This window comes from Nicotiana tomentosiformis, chromosome 5 (assembly GCF_000390325.3).
Source record: "Nicotiana tomentosiformis chromosome 5, ASM39032v3, whole genome shotgun sequence".
NCBI lineage: Eukaryota > Viridiplantae > Streptophyta > Magnoliopsida > Solanales > Solanaceae > Nicotiana > Nicotiana tomentosiformis.
The window spans coordinates 133,995,562-134,021,147 of NC_090816.1; the positions used below are offsets into that span (position 1 = coordinate 133,995,562).

Below are 25,586 nucleotides of genomic sequence, written 5' to 3' on the forward strand. Positions count from 1 at the left end.
TAATTTTGCAAGTCTTGTGTCCAATAGTCTTATATTGGGAGATATTTCTCATATTGCATTGAATGAAAACATTCCCCTCCAAAACTATCATTCTAATTCTCTCTCTTTCATTCACTTCCAACAATACAGGAGAGAGCAATTAGCACCACATTCTTGAAGTTGACTCAATAATAACTTCACAAGTTCTGAAAAAGTCAAAAGATGGCAGCTTTAGTGGGCAACCTCTTACGCAGATTAGAAGAATTTCCGATGCATAAAGTGGATCCTCGTATAGCTGCAGAGCTGCAAAACATTGAGAAAGCATTCAGTATCTTGCTGTCTCATGTACAGGATGCTGAATGGGAATTGCTGAACCACTTAATAATGGATCTCCGATATGCTGAAGGCAATCTCCTGTATGGTGAATGGGCTCTCCCGTATGCTGATGGGACGCTCCTGTATGCTGATCGTGAAGATCTCCAGGATGCTGAATGGGATCTCCATGAAAAAAAATGGAGAACATCAAATGCTCGCTTTGATATAAGCAAATTGCAGAACTCCATAATGATGCATACCTGGCCTAGGCAGGTTGCAGCTTGGGCAGCTGATGTTGAAGAAATAGTTATCAGTTATGACTTCCATTTGCTTAACTTCAATACCGGAACCCTCTTCAGCAAGTTCGTGTATTCGTGTCCTTTCATGTCGGATTCAAATAATGTGGTTTCTAAAATAAGAAACTATTTGTCAATTCACTCTTGGTCCATAAGAACCTCACGAATGATTCAGGTATTCTGCCCTATTGACCAGAGTTCTGCTGAGGACTGTGTATTGTTGTTAGGAAAGGTTTCGGAAGTGCTTGCCAGCCCAGATATGGCAGAGATGTTGCAGCAGCTGAAAAGGACCATATCCCCTCAGCATCAGACAGTTGATAACTTCCTTTCAAACCATGATTCAAGAACTAAACAAATTCGAAGGAATCTTGAATCAGAAGACCTGATAGGACGAGCTGAGGAGGTGAAACTTGTTGAAGGTTTGTTATTGGCAAAGGCGGAAGAAGGTCCTGACATTATCACCATATCAGGGGAGGCAGGAATTGGAAAAACAACTGTTGCAGAAGCTGTATATGAGCAAGTCCACAAACACTTTGATTGCCACGCTTGGGTCTTCGTGTCTAGGAACGATTCTACTAGGCGTGTAATGCAAAACATCTTGAAAGGCGTCCTGAAAAGCATTTCAGTCATGGCTCCAAAAAATATAGACACACTGGAAAAAGAGTCAATGAAGAAGTTGATGAACATTTGGTTGATTGGAAAGAAGTTCTTGCTGATCTTGGACGATGTTCCATCGTGGGAAATCGTTCAGGAAGTAAAGGACGCTATACCTAGAGGCAGCGAAACAACAAAGATACTCGTTACATCTCGGGTAGAAAAATACAACTTCCCTCTTAAAAATCAATGCAAACTAGATCCGATATATTCATCCGACTTGCTGCACAAGCATGCCGGAAGCTCTGAGCGTGGCAAGGAATTCTTATCCACCGTAGAATCAGTAGATAAGAATATTGTGAGACTATGTCGTGGTCTCCCTCTTGCTATCGTAACAGTGGGAAGGATGCTCTCAACAAAGCATGCGGCTGAAGATTGGATCAAAGTCCATCAAATGTTTTTGCAAGGGGCTAACTTCATGTCATTATGTTATGCTGATTTAAGCCCCGAACTCCAAAGCTGTTTCTTGTATGCTGCCTCGTTCCCTTGTCACTTTGAGATCTCATGTAAAAAGTTGAAACGTTTGTGGATAGCCGAGGGCTTCGTGCATCAGGACAACAATAGAACATTGGAGGAATCAGCACAGCTTCAACTAGAGGAGCTCATCCACAGGAACATGATTCAGGGAGTCAAGAGGAACATAGATGGAAAGGTCAAAACTTGTCAAATCCTCCAAAGGATACGCGAATTTGCTTTGAGAAGATCCGAAGAAGATCATTTTAGTGTCGTCCTAAAAAACTTAAAGAGCACGCTCCTGGAGAAGTATCATCGTGCTTTTTATTATGATGCCAGCTACAATGGTACCTCAACAAGTAAGTTTTCTCGAAAAAACTTTAGCAGGCTGTACTCTTTTCTTGCACTTGAAGAAAATCCGCACCAGCCCCTCAATTTAAATGATTTCAAATTGCTATCTGTCTTGGAACTTCAAGGTTTTTGCCATGAATTATTGCCTGATGCCGTAGGAGATTTAGCTCTACTACGGTATTTAGGATTGAGGGGAAGTAAGATTAAGAAACTACCAGTGTCTCTTAAGAAGTTAAGCAGATTACAAACTTTGGACACCAGAGACACATTTATAAGTGACTTGCCTTCTGATTTAGAAGGTTTGGGGATGATGAGGCATCTTCTTCTAGAAGGATCATTCACTGACAAGGTAGTGAATCTTAGAGATGGAATTATTGAAGCCTTTAAAGATCTTCAAACGGTTGCTGGACTTAAAATGACAGAAGCTATAGCAAAAGGGTTAATTCATCTAAGAGGCATAAGAAAATTATCGGTTGGTGCAGTACAAGGTTCCCATTTGGTTCCCCTACTTGAGGCTATCAAAAAAATGGAGTTTCTCAGATCCTTTACAATGAAAAGTTCTTTTGATCAGGATCAAAGTTACGCGCTTCCACTCATTCCACTGTACAACCTAGAAAGGTTGTGCATTGGTGGTCCTATGAGGAATAATTTTCTTGATTGGTTTGGTAAGTTATACAATCTTAAGTCCTTATATTTATGGAACAGCAAACTTACTAAAGATCCTCTCTGGGGTCTCCAAAATCTGCCCAATATTATCCTCCTATCCCTTTGCAATTCGTATGATGGCGAAGACATTGTGTTTGGAGATAGTGGTTTCCCCAAACTGAAGAAATTATCCATTCTCCATTGTCGAAATCTTAGGAATTGGAAAAAGATACCATATGGTGCAATGACAAAGCTCGAGACTTTGAATCTCGGATATTGTCCCAGGCTTGTTTCACTTCCAGAAGGATTGGAAAAACTGACCTCTCTTTGTTCCTTACAAATCTCAAACATGTCGGCTCAGTTCATGAAAGATGCTAATGAATTGCGATCAATTTCCAATTTTTCGATATCTATTCAAGGCATAAAAAACAGTTCTTAACTCCAGGGAATTTCCTGGTAACATCAAAAGACTCTGAAAATGAAGCCAACTGATCCGAACTCCAACTATTGGAAGACTCCTTTGTTGTTGTTTTTTTCTCATGTTCTTTTATTACCAGAAGCTGTTGTGATATTGTAATGAAAACACTTTGATATATGTTCTTTCCAATAAAAGTTTGACATTTTTAGTTCTGCCCAAGTTCATATGTTCATGTCATGTTAGTTTTGCCCAAGTTCATATGTTCCAGACATTCCATAGCTAGGTTCAAGATTCTTCTTTATTCATGTATCCAAGATTGATGTACACATTTTTTGACAAGGCAAAAGCTAAGAAGGTGTAAGGTATTAGCATTTTCTTCCTCGCTCGCCCGGCGTAGTTTAAGCTAACGTGCGCCGACCTCGTCAATGGCAGGAAAATCACGCGGTCATCCTAAAAAGCAACAGATCAAGGTTGATGACAAAATACCCAAGCTTAGGAACATCGGAAGTACCTCGTCTGCACTCATGGAGTCAATCTCAGGGACTTCCAAAACACAGGTAGGAGGTGGAATACTTACCCAGATCCCTTATGTCGGAGCCTCTGCATCTGCAAGCCCTCAGACCCTTATTCCTATGCAAGTGAATTTGAGAGAGAGTGTAACCCCTCCTCTATCTAGGGGTGTTACTATTCCATTGGGCAAGGAGCTGGAAGCTGGAAATCAAGCTCCAAAATCAGCTGAAGCTACATTGGGGAAGAAGAAGAAAGCTGAGAATCAGTCACCAGCACACAATACTGTTTCATTGCCGGAAAGTACCAGGGAACCAACTTGGGCTGGGGTCCTTAATGGAAATCGATCAGCTGCTAATGGTATGCCTTTGTACTACATTACTCCTGAAGTAGTGGAAGGTAATCTTGTGGCTAAACTTGAGAAATCAGATTTAGAAGCTGAAACTTTAAAATGGAAATGTGCCCTAATCATTTATGTAATTGGGGAAATACCAGGGTATAATTATATGCATAGATATATATAAACCAGATGTAGAATACAGTCACTATGCCAAAGATCTATTCTCATGATGATGGATACTACATCGTTAGGTTTCAATCCATGACTGATATGAAGAAAATTCTGTGTGAGGGACCTTACATAGTCAACAATAGACCCACGATAATGAAACAATGGAGTCCACAGTTTGATTTTGATGCTGAATTTTTAACTGAGATTCCTCTTTGGGTTAGATTTCCCAAACTCCCCATGAACTACATGGGAGGTAGCTCATTGAGTAGAATAGCAAGTATAATAGGGATTCCACTATTTGCAGATGAGTGCACTACCAAACAAACTAGAATCTCTTATGCCAGAATCCTCATTGAGGTGAATGTCACTAAACCTCTTCCTAGCAAGGTCCATATTATGGATGACTCAGGTAGGGTGTTTGATCAGATAGTGGAATATGACTGAAAACCTGAATTCTATGGGAAGTGATTAAAAATTGGTCATGACTGAACAAGAGCTCGCAAGGAGAAGGTTAAGCATGTTCAACAGCCTAAAAGAAATAGGCCACAACTTGTGAAGTAAGTGTGGAAGAGTACATGAGTTGTGTTAGCTCCTGCACACAAAGGGAAGAAAATAGCTTACTACTTGTAAATGGGCTTACTACTTGTGCTGATGAGAGCAGAATAGCAGAACCAATACCTGCAGAAGGTCAGCAACAATCTCTTGAAAAAGGGAAGAAAATAGCTGAAGTAAATGACATACCTCTAAACTATGCACAATACAACTGGTAAGCAAAGATCTAGCCAACAGACAAATGTAGCACTGATGGCTAATTTGTCAATACCATCTGCATGTGGTACATCCAAACTTACTTGATGTCTTAGTTGGTTTGGAACATTAGAGGTACCAACAAACATTATAAGCAAAAGAGTTGGGCACTTATATTAAAGAGAATAATATTAAATTAGTTGGTTTAGTAGAAACTAGAGTCAAAAACGATAAGGCAGATGGCATTGCTAATAGGGTAGTGTCAGGCTGGCAAGCAAGATTTAACTATGATTATGTTGCTAATGCAAGGGTCTGGATATTATGGGATCCTTCCTACTACGATATAACAGTGATAGATCAGTCTTCTCAAGCTATGCATTATGATGTTAGAGGAAGGAAGGTTCAAATGAACTGTCTCATGACAATCATTTATGGGTTTAACATAATTGAGATGAGAAAGCCCCTATGGGTGCAATTGCAAAACCTTGCAGCATAGATCACCAAGCCTTGGCTCATTTGGGGAGATTTTAACTCAGTGTTAAATATACAAGGCAGAATACATGGGAACCCAGTAACTAGTAATGAGACTCAAGACTTCACATACTTTATGCAATGTTTGAACCTATGTGAATTACCTTGGAAGGGGGAATACTTTACATGGTCTAATAAACAACAAGGTGCAGATAGAGTTTTCATCAGGATTGATAGAGCCATTGGAAATGATGAATGGATGAATACCTTTGGTCATATGGAGGTGGACTATAAAATGCCTTCTATCTCAGATCATACACCCATGATGATCATTTTAAGGAAAGCTGAATCCAGTGGCAAGATCCTATTTAACTTCTTTAATGTTTGGGCTGATCATGAAGACTTCTTATCAGTGGTTGAGGGAGTTTGGCAGACACAACTAAATTCAGACACCATGAAAGATATCTGGTACAAGTTGATAGGTCAGAATTGAAGCAACTTAATAATAATGAGTTCAGGGGAGTAACTACTAAGATAGAGCATCTCAGATACAAGCTGCAGGATACTCAAGAGCACCTGAACAGAGACTACTCTGATGCAGTTGCATTAGAGGAGAAAAGGTTACTTGAAGGGCTGGAAAGATGGTCACTAATATAGGAAAGCATCCTTCAACAGAAATCCAGAGCTAAGTGAATAAAGCTCGGTGATTCTAACACCAAATATTTCTCAGTTGTCATGAAGGAAAAAGTCATAAAAAGTTATTGCAAAACTTACTTACGCCTTTGGAGATAGACTCACTAACCAGAAGCAGATCCAACAAGAAATAATCCCTTATGGGATCAAGATCGGATCACTTGCCTGCAGTGAACAGAGAGATAATAAAATTGGGACATCTCCTCACACACTCCCAGCAGGTGAGCATGTGTGCTGAGGTCACTAACCAAGAAATATTTGAATCTGTGTGTGCAATTGGAGATTATAAAGTACCAGGTGTTGATGGATATAATGCACTATTTTTCAAAAGAACTTGGACACTTATCAGACCAGAAGTGTGTCATGCAGTGAATGAGTTCTTTCATTCAAGCAAGCTTCTTAGAGCAATTAATTGCACAGCTATCACCCTGATTCCTAAGGTTCCTCATCATACAAGTATCAATGAGTATAGACCTATCGCTTCTTGCACTGTACTGTATAAATTAATTGCCAAAATTCTTGCAAACAGGCTGCAAAACGTTATTGCTTCCGTTGTGTCTGACACCTAAGGCTGGCAAGTGGGCCGGTCCAGGACCGGGACCGGCCCAGGACTGCGACCTAAGTGGGTAGTGGGCCTAAACAGGTTGAACCGTTTAAGACCGGGACATGGGGAGGTGGGCCCGGCAAGTGGGTCGGTCCTTATCTTAAGGGTCGCGAGACAGGACCGTTTGAGACCGGGACCGGACCGGTCCTAGCGGGCCTAAACGGTCCCAGCGGCCATAATTTTAAAAAACAAATCTGCCCGTTTGGGCATTAAAAATCTAGTTGTTTCCTCTACCAAAATAGCCGTTGGCTATTTACAAAATAGCCATTTAACTTCCAACTTGGTTTTAACTCCAAACTTTTTATAATTATACTTTTTCTCAATTTTCAACTATATGTACCCCCTCATTCTTTCATTTTTCTCAACGATAATTAATTTTCAACAAGTTGTTCGTCAATTCGGTAAACTCGTTCCAACTCTTAAGTTTTAATATTATAGTTTTGTAGAAAGAAAGGTTCCTAAACCTTGTCCAACTACAAATGCGGATTGGGCTAATGCTAAAATACTTGTAGATTTTTAAAAAAAAATCATATTGCTACAAATAAATTTTCTGGAAAATATTATCCTACTATTTCTAACTGTTTAGTTTATATTGCAGAACTTGCAACTTTGTTTGATCATTTTTCAGAGGGTGGGAAAATTTATCAATTTGCTATTGATTCTATGAGAAACAAGTTTAAAAAATATTTTTTCCCCATTTTCTCTATTTATGGTGTTGCTGCCTTGTTAAATCCTACTATGAAATTAGGAGGTCCTCAATTTTGGTATGAAACTGTTTATAATGGTTTAGCACTTGAAGATGAGGAGTTGTCTAAACTTCTAGATACAATAGCCTCAATTAAAATAAAAGTTCAAACTATTTATAATGCTTATCAAGTTGCATTAGAACATGTTAGACCAAATGTTCCAACTCCTTCTTCTTCTAGTTCTCAATCATCTAAAAGAACTGCAGGAGTAAGTGCACTTAGTTCTTGGGCGGGGTTCAGGAGTTCTCAAGTTCTAGTACTAGTGATTTTTCACAACTAAATGAGCTTGAAATTTATTTGTCACAGAAAATTGAGGTAGTGAATCCCGACGCTCCTTTAATATTTTAGAATGATGGAAGGACAAAGAAAAATACTTTCTGATTCTTTCAAGGATGGCCCGAGATATTTTAACTATTCAAGCATCAACAGTGATCGAAGTGCGCTTTCAGTCAAGCAAGACTTCAACTCGGTGATTATAGAGTGTCTATTAGGGAGATCTTGAAAAAATAAGTACTTTTCAGAGATTGGATCCGTTCGGAAAGAAGAAATTTTGGACTTGCTGAATCACAACCAGAGGTAAACGAAGCTTACGAAGAAATGCTAGATGAACTTGAGGAGGATGCTGCTTCGCCCGAAAGCGGTGATGACCAAGCTTCTTTTCCGCCACCACCAACGGAAATTCCTCCGGACCTTGAAGGATTTATGAAATTTGTAAGAGATACCATGTAACTTGTATGAACAAAAATTAATATGTAACTTGTATTTTGGTACATCTTGATTAGTTTCTTTTTCTTCTCAATGGTGGTATTAGCACCTTGTTGTGCTCATTCCATAAGGGGGAGGAAGACTAAGAAAGATATTGCCATATTTTTTTTAATGCTATAATAAAATTATAACGTATTGCTTTGAATATCTCTTTACAATATTTTTGTCTTTAAATTTGAATTAAAATATTTAGGTCACAATTCTATAATATAATTTATAAGGAATTGCCTTAGATATTTTTATTACCATTTTGTTTTCTTTAACTTCTATAAAAAAAATTAAAAAAATAGAAAGTATCTGTTGGGCCCACTTAGGCCTTTGACCGGCCCAATTAGACCGGGACCATTAGTTCGTGGGCCCGGTCTTGGGCCGGTTCCTACAAAAAGCCCGCGAAGTCTGCTTAAGTTGGGACTAGGCCCACTTAGAACCGGCCCACGAATCCCACTTAGGACCAAACCCGGCCCACAAGCCAGCCATAGTGACACCCAAGCTGGCTTCATTCCTGGAAGGAAAGTAGCAGATAATATTCTACTGGCCCATGAGTTAGTCAAATCTTATTCTAGGAAGAATATTTCTCCAAGATACCTCATCAAAGTGGATATTCATAAAGCCTATGATACAATCGACTTGAGATACTTGCATCAAGTTTTGAAATATTTGAGATTTCCAGTTCAATTTACCATCTGGATCATAGAGTGTGTGTCAATACTGAATTATACCATTCTCGTCAATGGGGAGACAACTAAGCCATTTGATGCAGCTAGAGGGCTTAGGCAAGGAGATCCTATGTCTCCATTTCTCTTTATCATAGCAATGGAGTATCTGAGCAGGAACCTAAAGATACTTAAGCATGAGAAAACTTTCCACTATCATCTTATGTGCTCTAGATTGGACCTAACTTATTTGAGCTTTGCTGATGACTTTCTCCTTTTCACAAGAGGGTATACTACTTTTGTTGTCCTATTGCATCAAAAGTTCAACACCTTTTCAGAAGTTTCTGGGCTTAAAGCAAATCTAGCCAAAAGCTCAATATATTATGGAGGAGTTAGCAATGAACTAAAGCATGAAATCCAACAAGCTCTAAGTTATAGTCAAGGAGTGTTGCCTTTCAAATATCTGGGCATACCTCTTGATGAAGCTATCAATATTGCAATGGCAACCTCTCATTGACAAAATTGTGAGCAGAATTTCTTCATAGACATCAAAGAAACTATCTTATGCAGGAAGAATAAAGCTAGTCCAAACAGCAATCTTTGGCATCCAAGCCTACATAGCTCAAATCTTTATTATACATGTTAAAGTCATCAAAGCAATTTGACGCACACTATAGAAGCTATATATGGTCTGGGGTAAATACAATAACCAAAAAGTTTTTGATGGCATGGGATAGGATGTGTTCTCCAAGAGCTGCCGAAGGATTGAATATGATTAACTTGGCCATGTGGAACAAAGCTGCTATCACTAAGACTTGTTGGGAGTTGTCTAACAAGAAGGACAAGATATGGATTAGATGGATCCATAGCTACTATATCAAAGGAAGGAGTTTATGCATATGGGAGTACCAAAGCAAGCCTGTTGGATGGTTCGAAAGGTGTTTGAGGCAAGGGACATGTTATACCTTATTAGCAATTTGTCACAAGGCACAGTTAAGGGTGTTCATGGTTCGGTTTGGTTCGGTATTTTCCTAACAAGAAACCAAACCAACTAAGTCGGTTCTTCAAATATTGAAATCAAACCAAACCAATTAAGTCGTTTTTTTATCGATTCGATTTTTGTCATTTTTTCAATTTTTTCGGTTATTTATCGATTGTTTTCTTAAATATGAGACATACACTACCAAACGCATATTCCGGAGACTACATTTTCAACGTAACACTATCAAACCAATTGCTCTTTGAGAAATCTATTATTTACCAAGATATATTGATGGTAATTGAATCAACTAGCGATGAATAATTTAAGTACTCAATTAAAAATTAATTATTTTTAACATGAAATAAATTTATGTACTTAGCAAAAGAAAACAACCAATCAAACTAGAATATAAAGGCAAAGAATTAGATTATTATAATAGCAAAAAACTAGACTAAACATATAAACGACTAATATGTAACATAAAATTTTGGAAATTTTATATAAAAATATACATATATATAGGTGTAATAATAAATTTAAATACCTACTTCTATAGTCGGTTTGGTTTGGTTTTTTCGGTTATTTTTTTATTAAAACCAAAACCAAACCAAATTTGATCGGTTTTTAAAATTCAAAACCAAAACCAAACCAAACCTAAAAAGTATCGGTTTGTTTGGTCGGTTTGGCTCGATTTTCGGTTTGGTTCGATTTTTCGGGTATTTATGAGCACCCCTAGACACAGTCATAAAACAGGTGTACCTGCAACTAGTAGGAGTATTTCCAAAAGTTCCATGGAAAGGATTGATGTGTCAAAACCAAACAACACCAAAAGCCACCTTCACCATGTGACCTTCAGGTGCAAGGAAGAATGTTAACAACTGATAGATTGAAGAAATGGGGAATGCAGATAGATAACACTTGTTGTTTTCATCATCAACAACCAGAGACGCTAGATCATTTATTTGGTGAATGTGAATATAGTAAATGCATATGGTACAGGCCCATGCACTGACTGCAAATTAAGTACCCTCCTATAGACTCATGGGCAGCAAATTATCAATGGATAGTTATGAAAACTAAGAGCAGATCTCAACTGGCAAGAGTACTTAAGCTAGTCTATGCAGAGTATATTCATGCACTGTGGATTGAGAGAAATTCACGGATCTTTGAGAAGCAAACTACTGTATGGGAGGTCCTAGCGAGAAGAGTGGCTTGCATATGAAGCTTCAGAGTTGAAGGCTATACGCGAGTATTGCTCAGCAATTGTAAATATTATTCATTAGAATGTGTTTAGCAAGGCATAGAAATGTGTTTTGTTGGATACTTTCTTTTATATTGTAGAGAAGGCTGAGATGGTCTACTCAGATTTGTAAATGTTACATTGGTGATTAATGCAAAAAGTTTAATTACCAAAAAAATAAATGAACACATTTTTATGACATTTTCACTATTATATTTGTTTGCCCGTAAAACGGTACAGTTAAATTTATACGTGGTTTATAGACAATTGAATTAATTTGATCCTAAAATAATAGATGAAATAGACAAAAATGTAAGACTTAGCCTTGAAATTGAAATGAAACGACAGATATCTTGATCTCGGGCGCAGAGCTACCGGGGGCAGTAAGAACAATACGAATAAACAAGAAAGTAAAATATTATTGAGCTTTTGATAGAATATCGTGTATGCTTGTCGGAAAATCTCCTCCTCCCCCCCCCCCCCCAATAACAATAGAGCTCACTATTTATAGTTGCACCTAAGGAACAAGGTCCTAGGATCAAGCCTATTTTTAATGACAATTATGAGAGTCATTGAAGAATGTGAAACGGCATGCAATGAATGTCATATTCTTTGTAACGGGTCGTGTACTTAATGTTGTAGAATATTTTTCATTAAATGGTACCGGATGACAGGCATTTATTACACTTTTATGAGCATCATTCTCTTCGGTAACAGATGAGGTCGTTGCCTCTGGATCCGCCTGCCTTCTGTCTCCGGCTTTTGTTTTAGGCCCCCCAACTGGTGTAATTAATGTCATTTTAGGAGCACAAATTAAAAGTACAGTATTCCAAAAGAAGGTACAATAATCAGAACTCAATCAAGTAGATGATAAACAACCAGATATATGTTATAAACTCCCCTCCCGTGACAAGATGCTCCGCGTGTTGTTTCCCTGGAACATGAATTGCAGTATAGGAGAGTATATCTACCCAGACTTCAAATAATACTTTCCATATGTTTCCCTCTCCTTGAGTTGCTCTATACTCCTGGATACGTTGATGCCCGATTTCTCGAGCTAGTTCATATCCATCTAGTAACAAATTTGTGATGTTAGCTGGTCGTTCCTCTCTTGGGATTCCACGTAAATTTATGTATATTGGTTCAATCGCACGGACGATCTCTGTTATCATCTCACTCTCAATCCTCATTTCATCATAGAATCGGTTAATTGCAGCACATACATTTCGATATATTTGTAGCTCTGTTGTTGTCAACGGCAATAGTATGGAAGGATGGGCTTGCAGTAGATATAACATGTAGTCTGAGAGGTACTTGGCGTACTGAAGATACTGTGATTCCTCAAAGTTGGAGTATAATCTGTAGCATACATCTGTGGCTAAGTGCCACATTATAATGCATTCTTCAAAATTCCTGGCATTTATGGCCTCGAAGATTTGTGTAATATCACGATTAGGTAATTGGCCAAGGACGGCTGCACTAATCGGAGATTGGAACCTGAAACGATCATCCTCCGTCCGCTCTCTCCTCAGTCGCTGTCCAATACTGTCAAAGACCAAATTTAGGAATCTTCTTTCCTCAGGCTGATGATCATGAACATCTTCAATGGAGATATGACTAATGTAACGATGGTTATTCCAGAACTGTTTCAGATCAAAATAGCCTAAGAACCATTTAAAAGGGGCATTCTGTTTGGAATCGTTAAAACAGAAAGGAAGTAAGCTGAACTGTCCTATCTTTAAGGTGGGATTTGTGTCTGGTGTGATTATTGTTCTACCTGGAATCCTTACAATAACGCGCTCCAAAAGCCGCCATCCCTCTCCCCCACGGGTCCCAATTTGCACCAAAAAGCGTTTCGACAGTATGGACTCCAGCAAACTCCCTACCTCAAGGAATAATGCCATGATTACCAGAAGATTGGTGACAATTTTGTCAAATTTGTCTGCTCGCTTAAATTCCTCATTGGTGATAACTCCAACATAAAATAGGACAAGCGCACTTCCTACTGAAAGTAAACTTACAAACCGCGCAATCCAGCCCCACCAAGTATGCAGCAACGCCATTTTTGTATAGAAATGGTCATATGCAAAGCAGAGTTCTATTTGTATGATGTTGAAAGCATTGCCAGCATCTGCTATTGGGTTATAATTTTCACCGCGCCAATACCCGTCTCTAATTCTGTAGCAATCTTCGGGCGACCTACCTTCAACGTAGAGGTCTTTGTGCTTGTTGAAAGAATAATAAGCTTCACACAGGGCTATTACATTTTCCTGCATGGATGCCACGGGAGGAAAATTAAATCTATTAGTATCATTTTCTACGCCAACGTTAATGTCAACAACAACAACAGGTTCGCCTCGTCTGTGTTGGGGAATGTGAGGATTTGTTATCATTCCAGCAATTTCCAAAATGCCTAGGCCGCGGGGAAAATCTTCATTGACAATGGATCTACGAAGCTCATTCATGCTCCCTTTTTTATGCGCCAAAACTCGTTCAGCAAACTTTAAAGAGCCTCCAACCAACATGATGCGCGATGCCAAGTTGAACCATCTTGTTGAGGATCCCAGAATACTTATCGTCAGAGCTGTGAACTCGTAGTACAAAAATTTAAGAAAATGACTGAGCCAGAATTCATTATCTGCCAATGAAATTCCTATAAGTGTGCCGTGCCTGCCTAAGTGCAGTAGGATGAAGGGTGACCAGATAACCAAAAGGTTCTTGAGTTTTTGGTTATGATCATTGGACGATGAAGAACTCGGTCCCAAAGGCAAGTGAAAAATGGCTCCTAGACACAATGTTGCAACAAAATCAGCACCAAGGAAAACCCCAAGCCACAACGTCTTTCTTATGGTTCCAACTGAATTTCTTCTTATGTATGTCGAAAATATAAGAAAAGCCTGCAATATTATGCTAAACATAATGGAGTATCCCAATTCCCATTGGCTAAACAGAAGTTTGACGTTATCTATGAGCGTAATGATCTTCATTTTCCCTAGAGAAATTTTCTGCAAAAACCAAGCAGCAGCACGTTAGAAAAGCCTGCAATATTATACGTATACCTTTTCAGGATTTCCATTATAATCTCTCCTTTTATGTGTTTAACAGTTATTGTGTGGTAATAATAGCCCAACCCTTTGCGTCGTACTCTCTAAAATGTTGCCGTACCGGTGTCGGATTCTCCAAAAATACACTAGGATCCGACACGCACCCGGCCACATTTTCGGAGAGTCCGAGCAACATAGGCCCAACCTGGCTTCAGTAGTATGATGTTCTTTTGATAGTTGTATTAATATACGAAAGATTCAGTTATTCTTTTCATTAAGGTAGCTTTATCGGAAGATTTGCACAAATAGGATTTTTCGAGGCCGTTGCTTAAATTTTGATACCATTTAGGAATTTGGCAAAAATAGATCCGGGTGAATGGAAATTACGCCTTAAAAAGCCAAATTGTCCACAAGTCTTGCAGTTTGCAAATCTTGCCTTGTTCACAAGTTATGTTAGACTGCAGGCCATAACTTTAATAGGCATAATTTTTATTCTACCTATCTTGTTAAATTATTCACAAGTACTCTTGCCGAATTGGCAAGTTTTGCCTATGATTTCACATCTTTTTGATTTGGCACTATCTTCATTCTAGCTATCTTATTAAATTGTTCAGTACAAGTCTTGCTGAATTGGCAAAACTTGCATGTGTTGTTCAATTGTTCACAAGTTTTGTTGGATTGGTTAGACATGGTATTATCTTCATTCTACCCGTCTTGTTACATTATTCGCAAGTATACTTACCGAATTGGCAAAGCTTACCTGTGATTTCACAACTTTTTGTCATATTGGCAAGACTTAGTACTATCTTCGTTCTATCTATCTTATTAAATTGTCTAGTACAAGTCTTGCCGAATGAGCAAAACTTGCATGCGTTTTGCTGGATTAGTTAGACATGATATATCTTTATTCTACCTATCTTGTTAAATTGTTACAAGGCTTGGCGGATTGACAAATCTTGACTGTGTTGTTCAAGGAGAAGAAGGGCATGGGTTACTCAAAAAGATGTTACTTTTGGCAAGAGTAGCTTATGATATGCGACGATAATAACGTGTCACATATGTTTTACAATACGTGTAATGCATTATTAATCAAGCGACTAGTATAAAAATACATGAGTGTTGACAGAGACAACTTCTCCATTGCAATAATCTTCTACCTCCCCTCCTCTTCTAATTAGAATTCAACATAGATTAAATTAGATGTAAAGTTTAAGTAATCTGCCCTTAAACCTTATAACATTTCATAAGTTGCTTTTAATGAACAAGGCAATGAATAACAATAAAAATAAAAATAATACTCCAAGGTAAGGAAAGTGAAAGTGAACTTAATCAGTTACTTACCTGAAGGCTGGCAATATACAGAAAAATCTCTTGCTGTTGGAAATTGTTATAATCTGATATAATATGGAGAGTGGAGCTCCACAATTTCCAAGCAAATATCTGTAATTGAGATATGTTGATAAAAGGAAATGTTGATTGTCACTCTGAATTACTGATAATAAGGAGAGCAATTAAGCAATTAAGCAACAAAAAAAAAACAGAAACAATGACTAATGAAATATCACCAAATAAAAACAGCAAATTAAACCGAAATCAGGCAGATTGCTGAAAGAAACTGCATAGAGCTACAACCTTTAAATGGGAAATAAAACGTGTAAATGCAGGTGGGAAAGAAGTGGAGGGACCGGGTAATAAAAAAGAAATGGTTAATTATCCAAGTCAATTTGCTCTAAGTTGTTAGCTAATAATCATGTAAATTAGTGACAACTATACATTAATTATGTATTTGGAATATTGGAACTTCATTTTTTAAGGCCTAATGCCTAGACATTGGCTAACATGTAATATGTCTCAAACACTTCAGCACCCTAGTGTGGTACGTGCACACCTTGGGATTACTTTAATCACGTCATTAAGCTCGTAATTAGCCGTAGTTAAAACACTTAATCGCGTTATTAAGTCAGTCCTCAAACTTGAGTGGTTAGAGAACAATACATGAAAGTTAAGAATATAATTGTGGATCGGGTAAATGAGTTCCAAATTTTGGGGTATGGTTTGACTAATAACGGCCTTCCACATGTCATTTATAAGGTGGATATGAAATATGCTCGATTATGGAGCTCCTGCATATAAATTTCTCACATATTATGTTGGAACTTCAGCACATAATGCTGGAAGCTCGTATGTAAGAAAAATTGAACTCCAGCATATTATGCCATAATATTTCCAGTACGTTGGAGGCACAAGCGGATCCAAGATTTAAATTTTGTAGATTCAACATTTAAGGTTCTTAGCATTGAACTCATTATATTTTAAAATTATAGGTTTATATCTACTATTTCTTATAACTTTAATAAATTTTTACACATAAATATAATTTACGCTACGTCTCGAAAATTATAGGTTAAATTGAACTCATAGTTGTAATGCTACATCCGCCACTGGTTGGAAGGAGGGGCATTTGTGATCAAAGGTGTACTAACAACGAGAACATATAAATGCGATAACTTAAAGGGAGGATAAATATAACTATTTTCTCAAAGTAAGGGACATATACGACCCTTTTCCGAAATAAAAGGGTTACAAAGGTCGTTAGCAATTTCACCGGTTAAATCTTTGAATTACATGCTCAAATTCAACAATTGTCTTACTCTTAAATCAACAATTTAATTGAGTTATAAGCCTTATAATCAAGTTAAGTATGTGAAAATATTAGAAATACAGAGTCTTGCATCGAGATATAAGCGTATACAAGTGCTATTTGTAAATCATGTTTTTTTACAATTTTGAATTTAAGAAAATCATCTTTTTAGATCTTTTATGTGTAAAAGGCGGATTTCTTACGTGTAAAAATAAAACTTTCATGTGTAAAAAAGAGATAGTATCATAAAATTAAAAATAATTTTATAAAGAGCCAAAAAAACCAATTAACCCCGTATACAAAAGGGTTTATGAAGATAAAACTATTAATGTATCAAGTGGTAGGCTATGGATTATATTTGTTGTTCCAAAGATTAGGAGTGAACAAATAACATAAAAATATTAATTAGTTGAATGCAGAAAATTTCATACTACTGATTTAAACTTTATCAAAAAGAAAAAAAAAAGTAATTGAACCTGAAAAAGAAACAGAAGAACAATTCTACTTTGAGTTTATTAAGTGCTTATGGAATTGAATAATTCATTGATCTCAAATTACAAAAACTCATCTAATGAGCCGCCGCCCCCCACCCTACCCCCTCTTTATTTTTCTTAAAAAAGCTTAGAGTCAAGTCTTCCCTTACATATAACCGACGTGTCTACCACTTCAAGTATCAGGTCAGTCATCCAACAGCCAAAACAATTAATGAGAAATCCCCTTTTGCAAATTTGGCAACATTATTTTGACCCCCCCTTCTTGGAACAACTTATAAGTTAAGATTTTGAAATAAAAATAGCTCAAAAGCTTTTCTCAACTTGAAAATTTCTGTTTTTTGCGTAGATGGCTGCTATTTAGAAACAAGCCAGTATGTACTGAATTTCAGTCTTCCAGTTTAATTTTTCAAGGCACAAAGACCTGAAGTTAAGATTTTTAATTTAAATTTTCAGGACAAAATAAACACTAGCTAGCTAATCCCTAAATAACAGTCCTAAAAATGACTATTAATGTACTTCCCCTCATTTTTTCCCTTCTTAAAAATTGTCATCCAAACTCAATAGCTTTGTGGGCTTGTGCATTTTACTTTTTGTTGGGCTTTCAAAAGAAGTTTAAGGTCCTACTGGTAGAAGCATGCTTAAAGAGGCTCTTCCCAAAAAGAAATGAGAAACAATAAAAATGGCACGGGATGACCAATTTTTGAGCGCTTGTTAATATTTAACCACTATTTGAAATATAATCAAGATATAGTTGCTTTCTAATACGAAAATGATTTTTGGACTAACATACTTCTAGCTAAAATACGAAAAATTCCAGCACTATCGCACTTTAGTTGAAAACTTTTATAAGTGAAACTCCAACATAATCAGCACAATATGTTGGCGCTCAAAAACTCCATGCATGTTAAAGGAAAAGAACAATAATTTATCTCCTTGGAGTTAATCAATGTTTTTAGCTAAAGATAGTTTTGTTCAAATTTTATTTTTGTGTAAAAAAATGGCTAAATGCTGAATAGTTTGAAAAAATGGCTGGATTTCAATTAACGGTCTGAAAAATGGCTATTTACCAAAATATTTCTAGAAAAATTCATAATTGGGTCAAAACTTTAAGCCTCCAATCATTGGGCTGTCCCTTTATGAGCTGATCAGTAACGACAATAAGGTCCAAATCGCAAGATAAGGGGGAGAAAAAAAATAAAAAATAGCCAGATTTACAACTAGTAATTGAAAAATAGCCACAATTTTAATTAACGGTATGAAAATAGCTATTTTTTTATATAAAATAAAATTTGAACAAAACACCCTCTAACGATCCGGAAATATTCTGGCATAATATGCTGGAGTTCGATTTTTCTTACATACAAGATTTCAGTATAATGTACTGGAGTTCCAACATAATATGCAGTACTCCATAATCGAGTTATAACATATTGTAACTTTTCATGTACTGAAATTATAACATTATATGTTGTTCGTAGAACTTTATGTATTTTAGTAAAATAATAGTTATTTTTAAATGATTTTACAAAAAGGTTGTTATTTTTCTCTTGTCAGTTCCAAAACTGGCTATAGCATTGATATTTTCACCAAGATAAAGAGAGCCAGCGACCCCTCATGATAAGAAATCATATTTGTCAGACTTTAAAGATTGAGACTTCGAGTGACGTTTTCAGTTTTGGTGTCTTAGCTTGAGCCAAGAAAATGGCATACCAGTTCATACAAGTGCACAGATAGCCACTCTCAGGATTATTTTTAAAGATATTTTGTCACTTGTTCCAGAAAATTGAACCGCCAAAACTGAAATTGAGATGGTTCAGTCTTTATTGGTACTGGGTTTGACTCATCAGAAGGTAAAACCTAGACTAATCAAATGTATCTCTGTTTGAGTTTTTCCTCTTCTATAAATTTAGAGTTTGACCAGCTTGAGCACAACTCACACTGTTCTAGACTGTCCTTTCAACTTAAACACCAAAGTTTAGGCAGAAAATAAGTACCAGTAAGTGTTTAATGTTTTTCTTTTTTTGGTTGAATACGAGTTGGACATGAGTTCTTGATTCAACTGCCTTTGCTTTCTTATGAGTTCTGAGACTTGAAGAATCTAAAAAAAGTAATCTTGTTCTGTAATATTCTGTTTGCTCTCACAATCTCAGGTTTCTACTTTCTTAAAGAGGCGCTTGTAATTTGTTGAAGGTCAGTCCCAGTTTTATCTCTAGTGAGTTACTTAGTTAATATGATATTGAGACCAACGTTATTAATATTACCTTAGTATTTTTGTTTTGAAAATTTGTGTTGAATACCATATCGATTAAAGTGGTTGCATTTTGGATCCCATTGAAAGATGTGATTAGCCTCTCCAAGCTGATTCTTTTCCTTGAATAGTTGCGCAGGTTGTACTTCTGCTCCAGGCTTACAGGCAACTAATCAAATTGAACTTGGGAAAAAGTTTTGGACTTTACAGGCAGCAGTGCGTTTCTCCTAGGCTTACCAATAGTACTAGTGCTATTCTTGTTTTCTTATTCATGGTTCTTTATTATTACATGTTGTGTCATTTGCGTCCGTACCATATTACATTGTTGTTACTTATATTGTTTGTTGCTTGGCTGCTTTATTTTCATTATTCTTTGAGCCGAGAGTATATCAGAAACATCCTCTCTATCTTTATAAGGTAGGGGTAAGGTCTGCGTAATACTACCCGTCCCAGACCCCACTTATGGGGTTATACTGGGTGTTGTTGTTGTTGTTGTATATTTTTGTTTGAACTAAGAAGATGTATGCCAATGATATATATATTGAATTTCCGTACCATGCTAAATTGTATACAAAGACTGACAGCAAACGATTCCAATAAAATATAAGCTTGAAAAATAAATTAAGTAGCAGTGCCTAAAACATATGTGTATTTACAGTCTTCTGTGAATCATTCATGAGTGAACTCCATTTAGCAACAGTAATTTCACAGAGTGAAAATGTTTGGTATTTCTGCAACACAAAATAAAGAATCCGAGTTTTAGCTTTGTTAGATGGCTCTTCTACGTGTGACAACTGGTTTATCAAAGCTATCTGAATGATTGAATATGAAATACAGACATGAGAGAGTATAGGAAAGACTTGTTCTTTGTTAAGTACTAGTTTGGGATTGGGGTCGTACTTATAGGCCCGCTCAGATGGCTCGTCCAGTTCATCTTGGTGCATCAGTTATCCATGGTTCTTACAGTGCTCATCCGGGTCAGTCATCTCTCAGTGCCCTCCCAGCTTAGAGTTCATCTCGTGCTCCATCAGTTCAGGATTCATCTGTGCCAGGTTCTTCTAGTAGTTATTCTAGTTCTTGAGGTTCGGTTCAGTCTCCACCAACATCGGGGAGTTGCTTCGAGTGCGGGGAGTTTGGACATGTGTGGAGACAGTGTCCCCGTCGTTTTGGAGGTCCAGTTCAGCAGAGGGGTCAGGTTATGACTTTCACACCAGTTACTTCACCACCCGCTCAGCGAGTTCAGGGTGGGGCTCAGGCAGCTAGAGGTCGCCCTAGAGGGGGGCGATCAGGTGGCGGTCAGGCTCGATGCTATGCTTTCCCTGCCAGGGCAGAGATCGTCGCTCCAAACGTAGTGATCACAGTATTGTCTCAATATGCCACAGGGATGCTTCCATATTGTTTGACCCTGGTTCTACTTATTCGTATGTATCATCATATTTTGCTCGATATTTGGATATGCCCCGTGAGTCATTAGTTTCGCATGTTCATGTATCTACGTTGGTGGGCGATTCTATTATTGTGAACCTTATCTATCGGTCGTTTGTGGTGACTATCGAGGGATTGGAGACTAGAGTTGATCTCTTATTGGTTAGTATAGTTGGTTTTAATATGATTCTGGGTATGGATTGGTTGTCCCCATGTCATGCTATTCTGGATTGTCACGCTAAGACCGTGACGTTGGCGATGCTGGGGTTACCTAGGATCGAGTGGAGAGGTTCTCTGAACTATGTTCCAGTAGGGTGATTTCATATTTGAAGGCCCAACGGATGGTTGGGAAGGGGTGTTGGTCATATTTAGCTTTTGTGAAGGATGATGGTACCGATACTCCTACTATTGATTATGTTCCAATAGTGCTGGACTTTTCGGATGTGTTTCCAGCAGACCTGTCAGACATGCCACCCGATAGGGACATTGATTTTGGTATTGACCTGTGTCGGACACTCATCCCATTTCTATTCCTTCGTATCGTATGGCACCAACAAAGTTGAAGGAATTTAAATAGCAGCTTCAGGAGCCTCTTGATAAGGGGTTCATTAGGCCTAGTGTGTCGCCTTAGGGTGCACCGGTTCTTTTGGTGAAGAAGAAGGATGGTACTATGCAGATGTGCATTGACTATAGGGAGTTGAACAAAGTTACAATTAAGAACAAGTATCCTTTGCCGCACATTGATGAGTTATTCAACCAGCTTCAGGGAGCTAGAGTGCTCTCAAAATTGATTTGAGGTCTGTGTATCACCAAATGAAGATTCGAGACTCGGATATTCTGAAAATGGCATTCAGGACCCACTATGGTCACTATGAGTTTCTTGTGATGTCTTTTGGGCTGACCAACGCCCCAGCAACATTCATGCATCTAATGAACAGTGTATTCCATCCATATCTTGATTTGTTTGTCATAGTATTTATTGATAATATTTTGGTGTACTCACGTAGCCAGGAGGAGTATGCACAATATCTGATGATTGTACTACAGAGGTTGAGGGAGGAGAAACTTTATGCCAAGTTCTCCAAGTGTGAGTTTTGGCTCAGTTCGGTGGCGTTCTTGGGGCACGTAGTGTCCAGTGAGGGGCTCAAGGTGGATCCAAAGAAGATAGAGGCAGTTTAGAGTTGGCCCAAACCGTCTTCAACTACTGAGATTCAGATTTTTCTCGGCTTGGTCGGATATTATCGTCGCTTTGTAGAGGGTTTCTCGTCTATTGCAGTGCCTTTGACTAGGTTGACCCAGAAGGGTGCTCCATTCAGGTGGTTGGATGAGTGTGAAGAGAGCTTTCACAAGCTCAAGACTGCCTTGACCACAACTCCAGTTCTAGTTTTGTCTTCAGCGTTGGGTTCTTATACAGTGTATTATGATGCTTATTGGATTTGTATTGGGTGTGTATTGATGTAGGAGGGTAGAGTGATTGCTTATGATTCACGCCATTTGAAGCCTCATGAGAAGAACTACCTTGTTCATGATTTGGAGTTGGCAACCATCGTTCATGCATTGAAGATTGGGAGGTATTATCTCTACGGTGTATCTTGTGAGGTATTTACAGATCATCGGAGTCTTCAACACTTGTTCAAACAAAAGGATTTAAATTTGAGGCAGCTTAGATGGTTGGAGCTGCTAAAGGACTATGATATTACCATTTTGTATCATCCCGGGAAGGCCAATATGGTGGTCGATGCTTTGAGTAGAAAGGTAGTGAATATGGGTAGCCTTGCATACATTCCTATTGGTGAGAGACCGCTTGCATCAGATGTTCAGGCCTTGGCCAATCAGTTCGTGAGAGTGATGAGTGATTTAGAGTGCCGAGTGATTGGGAGTACCGAGTGATTGAGCGTGCTGAGTGAGGATGGATACTCCGAGAGCATGAATATATGACTTTATCACTCTGTTGCATTACAGTTGGCATGCATATTTGACATGTAGATATCAATATGAACATACCTCATATTAGTCATACTAGGCATATTTTATCCGTGTTGAGATCAAACTGTTTGTTACACTCCATATTTTCGTACGTAAGAGTATTTCGCAAGTCAATTGATGTAAGCTTAGAAATGAGATCATATTTGAAAGTACATAAAGTAAGTTAATCATATTATCGTGAAGGTTACAAATATTTAAGATCATGAATAACAACTTTGAATAATTTGAATGTGTATCTGATATTCCAATGATCAATCCATTTCCTTGTAAAAATACCAAGGTACATTCTGAGCCTACTTAATTTTTGATCATTTCCTAAGAAGGTTTAAAAGTGAAACAGTGAAAATGTGCTTGTTATGGATCTTGTATTGTCATTGCTTTTCTCTGATGAACTATCTTCTGGATTTACTCTGTTAGTACTGTTCTTTCTGCCAATCTTTAGCAGAGTGCTAAGTTGCTCGGATACGGGTGTGGATTTAGAGGTCGGATTCTAAGATACGGATCTTAGTACGGACACGGGTGCGGGTATCCGGCTTAAAATAATTCAAAAAATTTTAGAAAATATAAAAATATCTATAATACTTACATATAGCTTGTTAGGTGTGGATTTCATTTTTATTCGCAAGTTGTAGATAAGTAAAGGATTTATTTTCTTCAAATTTACCCTAGTTTTGGTTCTGATTTTCGGGAATCAAATTATATCTCGTCTCGAATTTTTCCGTCCGTCGTGGTCTAAGTACCCAAAATTGTTTGACCAGATCCGATACGGATCCGGGATCCCATACCCACACCCATACTAGTGTCGTGTCGACACGGGTGCGGCACCTAAACTGCCGTGTTGAAGCAACTTAGGCAGAGTGTGCAAGTTAAACACCACCTGTGTGTTGCATCAGTGAATACAATAAACAGTGATCCTAACTGGCCTAAACAAAATAGGAAATCCCTCCCATGGTGTTTCTGATGTATTATCTGACGTTTCTGATGGTCCGATATGATTCACAGTAATATACCTGCAAAGGAGTACATGCATGTCTATTCAGTTTACTGCTTTAGGTGTTTCATGTTAAGATTCTTATTTTGTTCTGATCATAATACGTGTGTTATCTCATGTGTTTCGATTACACATGAATATTTTTACAAATTTCATCATCAACATGTTACTGTAAGAAACATCCTCTTGCAGAAATGTAGGGTAAGACTGCGTACAATAGACTCTTGAGGTCCGACCCTTCCCTAGACCCCGCGCATAGCGGGAGCTTAGTGCATCGGGCTGCCCTTTAACATGTCACTATAAGATTTGAAGATAAAAATATACTTGTACAAACATTTTCAGCAAATATTGATTTTCAATTTGTACATGCTAATTCATTCTAGGAGTTATCCAAGCAGCTTTAGTTGAGGCAATACGTGCCAAGCTTACACCTAAGCCTATCCTCATCTTTGCCCTCTAGATGATAAATCCCTAGATTTGACGTTCTTAGAACTGAAACAAATAAACTGTTTCCGTGACGGATAGCAATCTGGTGTGAACAATAACAGTATGTTTTCAGCTAATCTTCACTTCAATATGAAGCACTAATGTGTGTTGTGTGATGCAGTATCAGTGTGGAGATTGCCAATTCTGAGGGATGAATTCTGAGCTGGTACTACATACTGGTGGATGCCACTGTAAAAGAGTTAGATGGCGAGTCTATGCGCCATCTAGCGTTGTTGCCTGGGATTGTAACTGCTCTGACTGTTCCATGAGAAGAAACACACACTTCATAGTTCCCTCAGAGCGATTTGAACTTCTTGGCGACTCCAAGGAGTTCATTACAACCTATACATTTGGGACTCACACTGCTAAGCACACCTTCTGCAAAGTTTGTGGCATAACTTCTTTCTACATTCCACGATCGAATCCAGATGGCATAGCCGTTACATTAAGGTGTGTTGATCATGGTACGCTAACTCATGTTGAGATCAAATGTTACGATGGACAAAATTGGGAAGGCTCGTACCAGCAAACTGGCATTGCATCTTGCTCAAAGGCAACAGATGAAGATCCAAAATGATATCATCTTTTGGTTTAACCAAATCTTGATGCAGCAGAGTGATTCACTTGTATTGCACCTTGTGTGTGTTGTGAATTCAGTCTCTTACTCTTTAATAGTTTTGAAAGCAAAAGTGGTCACATTGTCAAGGTTTTCAGTTCAATCATGATGTCAAATTGACCGACTCTCCCCCCCAAAAAATATTGAATCCCAAAATACAGTGTTGTTATTTAAGAAAAAAAATTAAGATTTAATACTTGCAATAGCTTATAGTAGATTTTATTAATAACTTAATGATGCATATGATATTGTATTTAGTAACTCATCCCTTTTTTGTTTGTCTTGATGAACGTACTGACGCGCTACATGCAAGGGGAGGACTAGTGCATGCTATTTGTAACACTCCTCAAATCTATAAAAGTTTAACACACGCTAAATATAGAATTTAATATTTTTTTTTAATCTTGCCCTAAGTACATAAAAAAAAATTATACTTCTATTACGGATTTAAACCCTTGTGATTGACTTTTGAGTTACTTCCCTATTTATAAATAATTAGATATACAAATAGGGAATATTAATAAAGTTGATATTATTAGTTATTAGAAGTGAGTATCATTAAATAGAAATTAAGTCAAAAATAAAATAAAAAAAGGATTAGACCTAAAGCCCATAAAGTGGGCTG

The 25,586-nt window shown here is 37.7% G+C and overlaps 2 protein-coding genes and 1 pseudogene across 2 annotated transcripts; 2 read left to right on the forward strand and 1 right to left on the reverse strand.

Moving 5' to 3' along the window:
- The first annotated feature begins 201 nt into the window (after positions 1–201).
- Positions 202–3,132, forward strand: LOC104084574 (putative inactive disease susceptibility protein LOV1). Its single transcript, XM_009588473.1, has one exon. It carries the CDS (start codon positions 202–204, stop codon positions 3,130–3,132), a length of 2,931 nt encoding a protein of 976 aa, XP_009586768.1.
- An 8,746-nt stretch (positions 3,133–11,878) lies between these two features.
- On the reverse strand, positions 11,879–14,017 carry LOC104084570 (uncharacterized). Its single transcript, XM_018766803.3, has one exon. The coding sequence runs from the start codon at positions 14,015–14,017 to the stop codon at positions 11,879–11,881; it is 2,139 nt and encodes a 712-aa protein (XP_018622319.1).
- A 4,773-nt stretch (positions 14,018–18,790) lies between these two features.
- Positions 18,791–25,155, forward strand: LOC104084571 (uncharacterized; annotated as a pseudogene).
- The last annotated feature ends 431 nt before the right edge of the window (positions 25,156–25,586 follow it).

Bases quoted from the DNA above. Each gene is read 5' to 3' on its own strand.
- LOC104084574 (XM_009588473.1), top strand. From the start codon at position 202: ATGGCAGCTTTAGTGGGCAACCTCTTACGCAGATTAGAAGAATTTCCG.
- LOC104084570 (XM_018766803.3), bottom strand. From the start codon at position 14,017: ATGAAGATCATTACGCTCATAGATAACGTCAAACTTCTGTTTAGCCAA.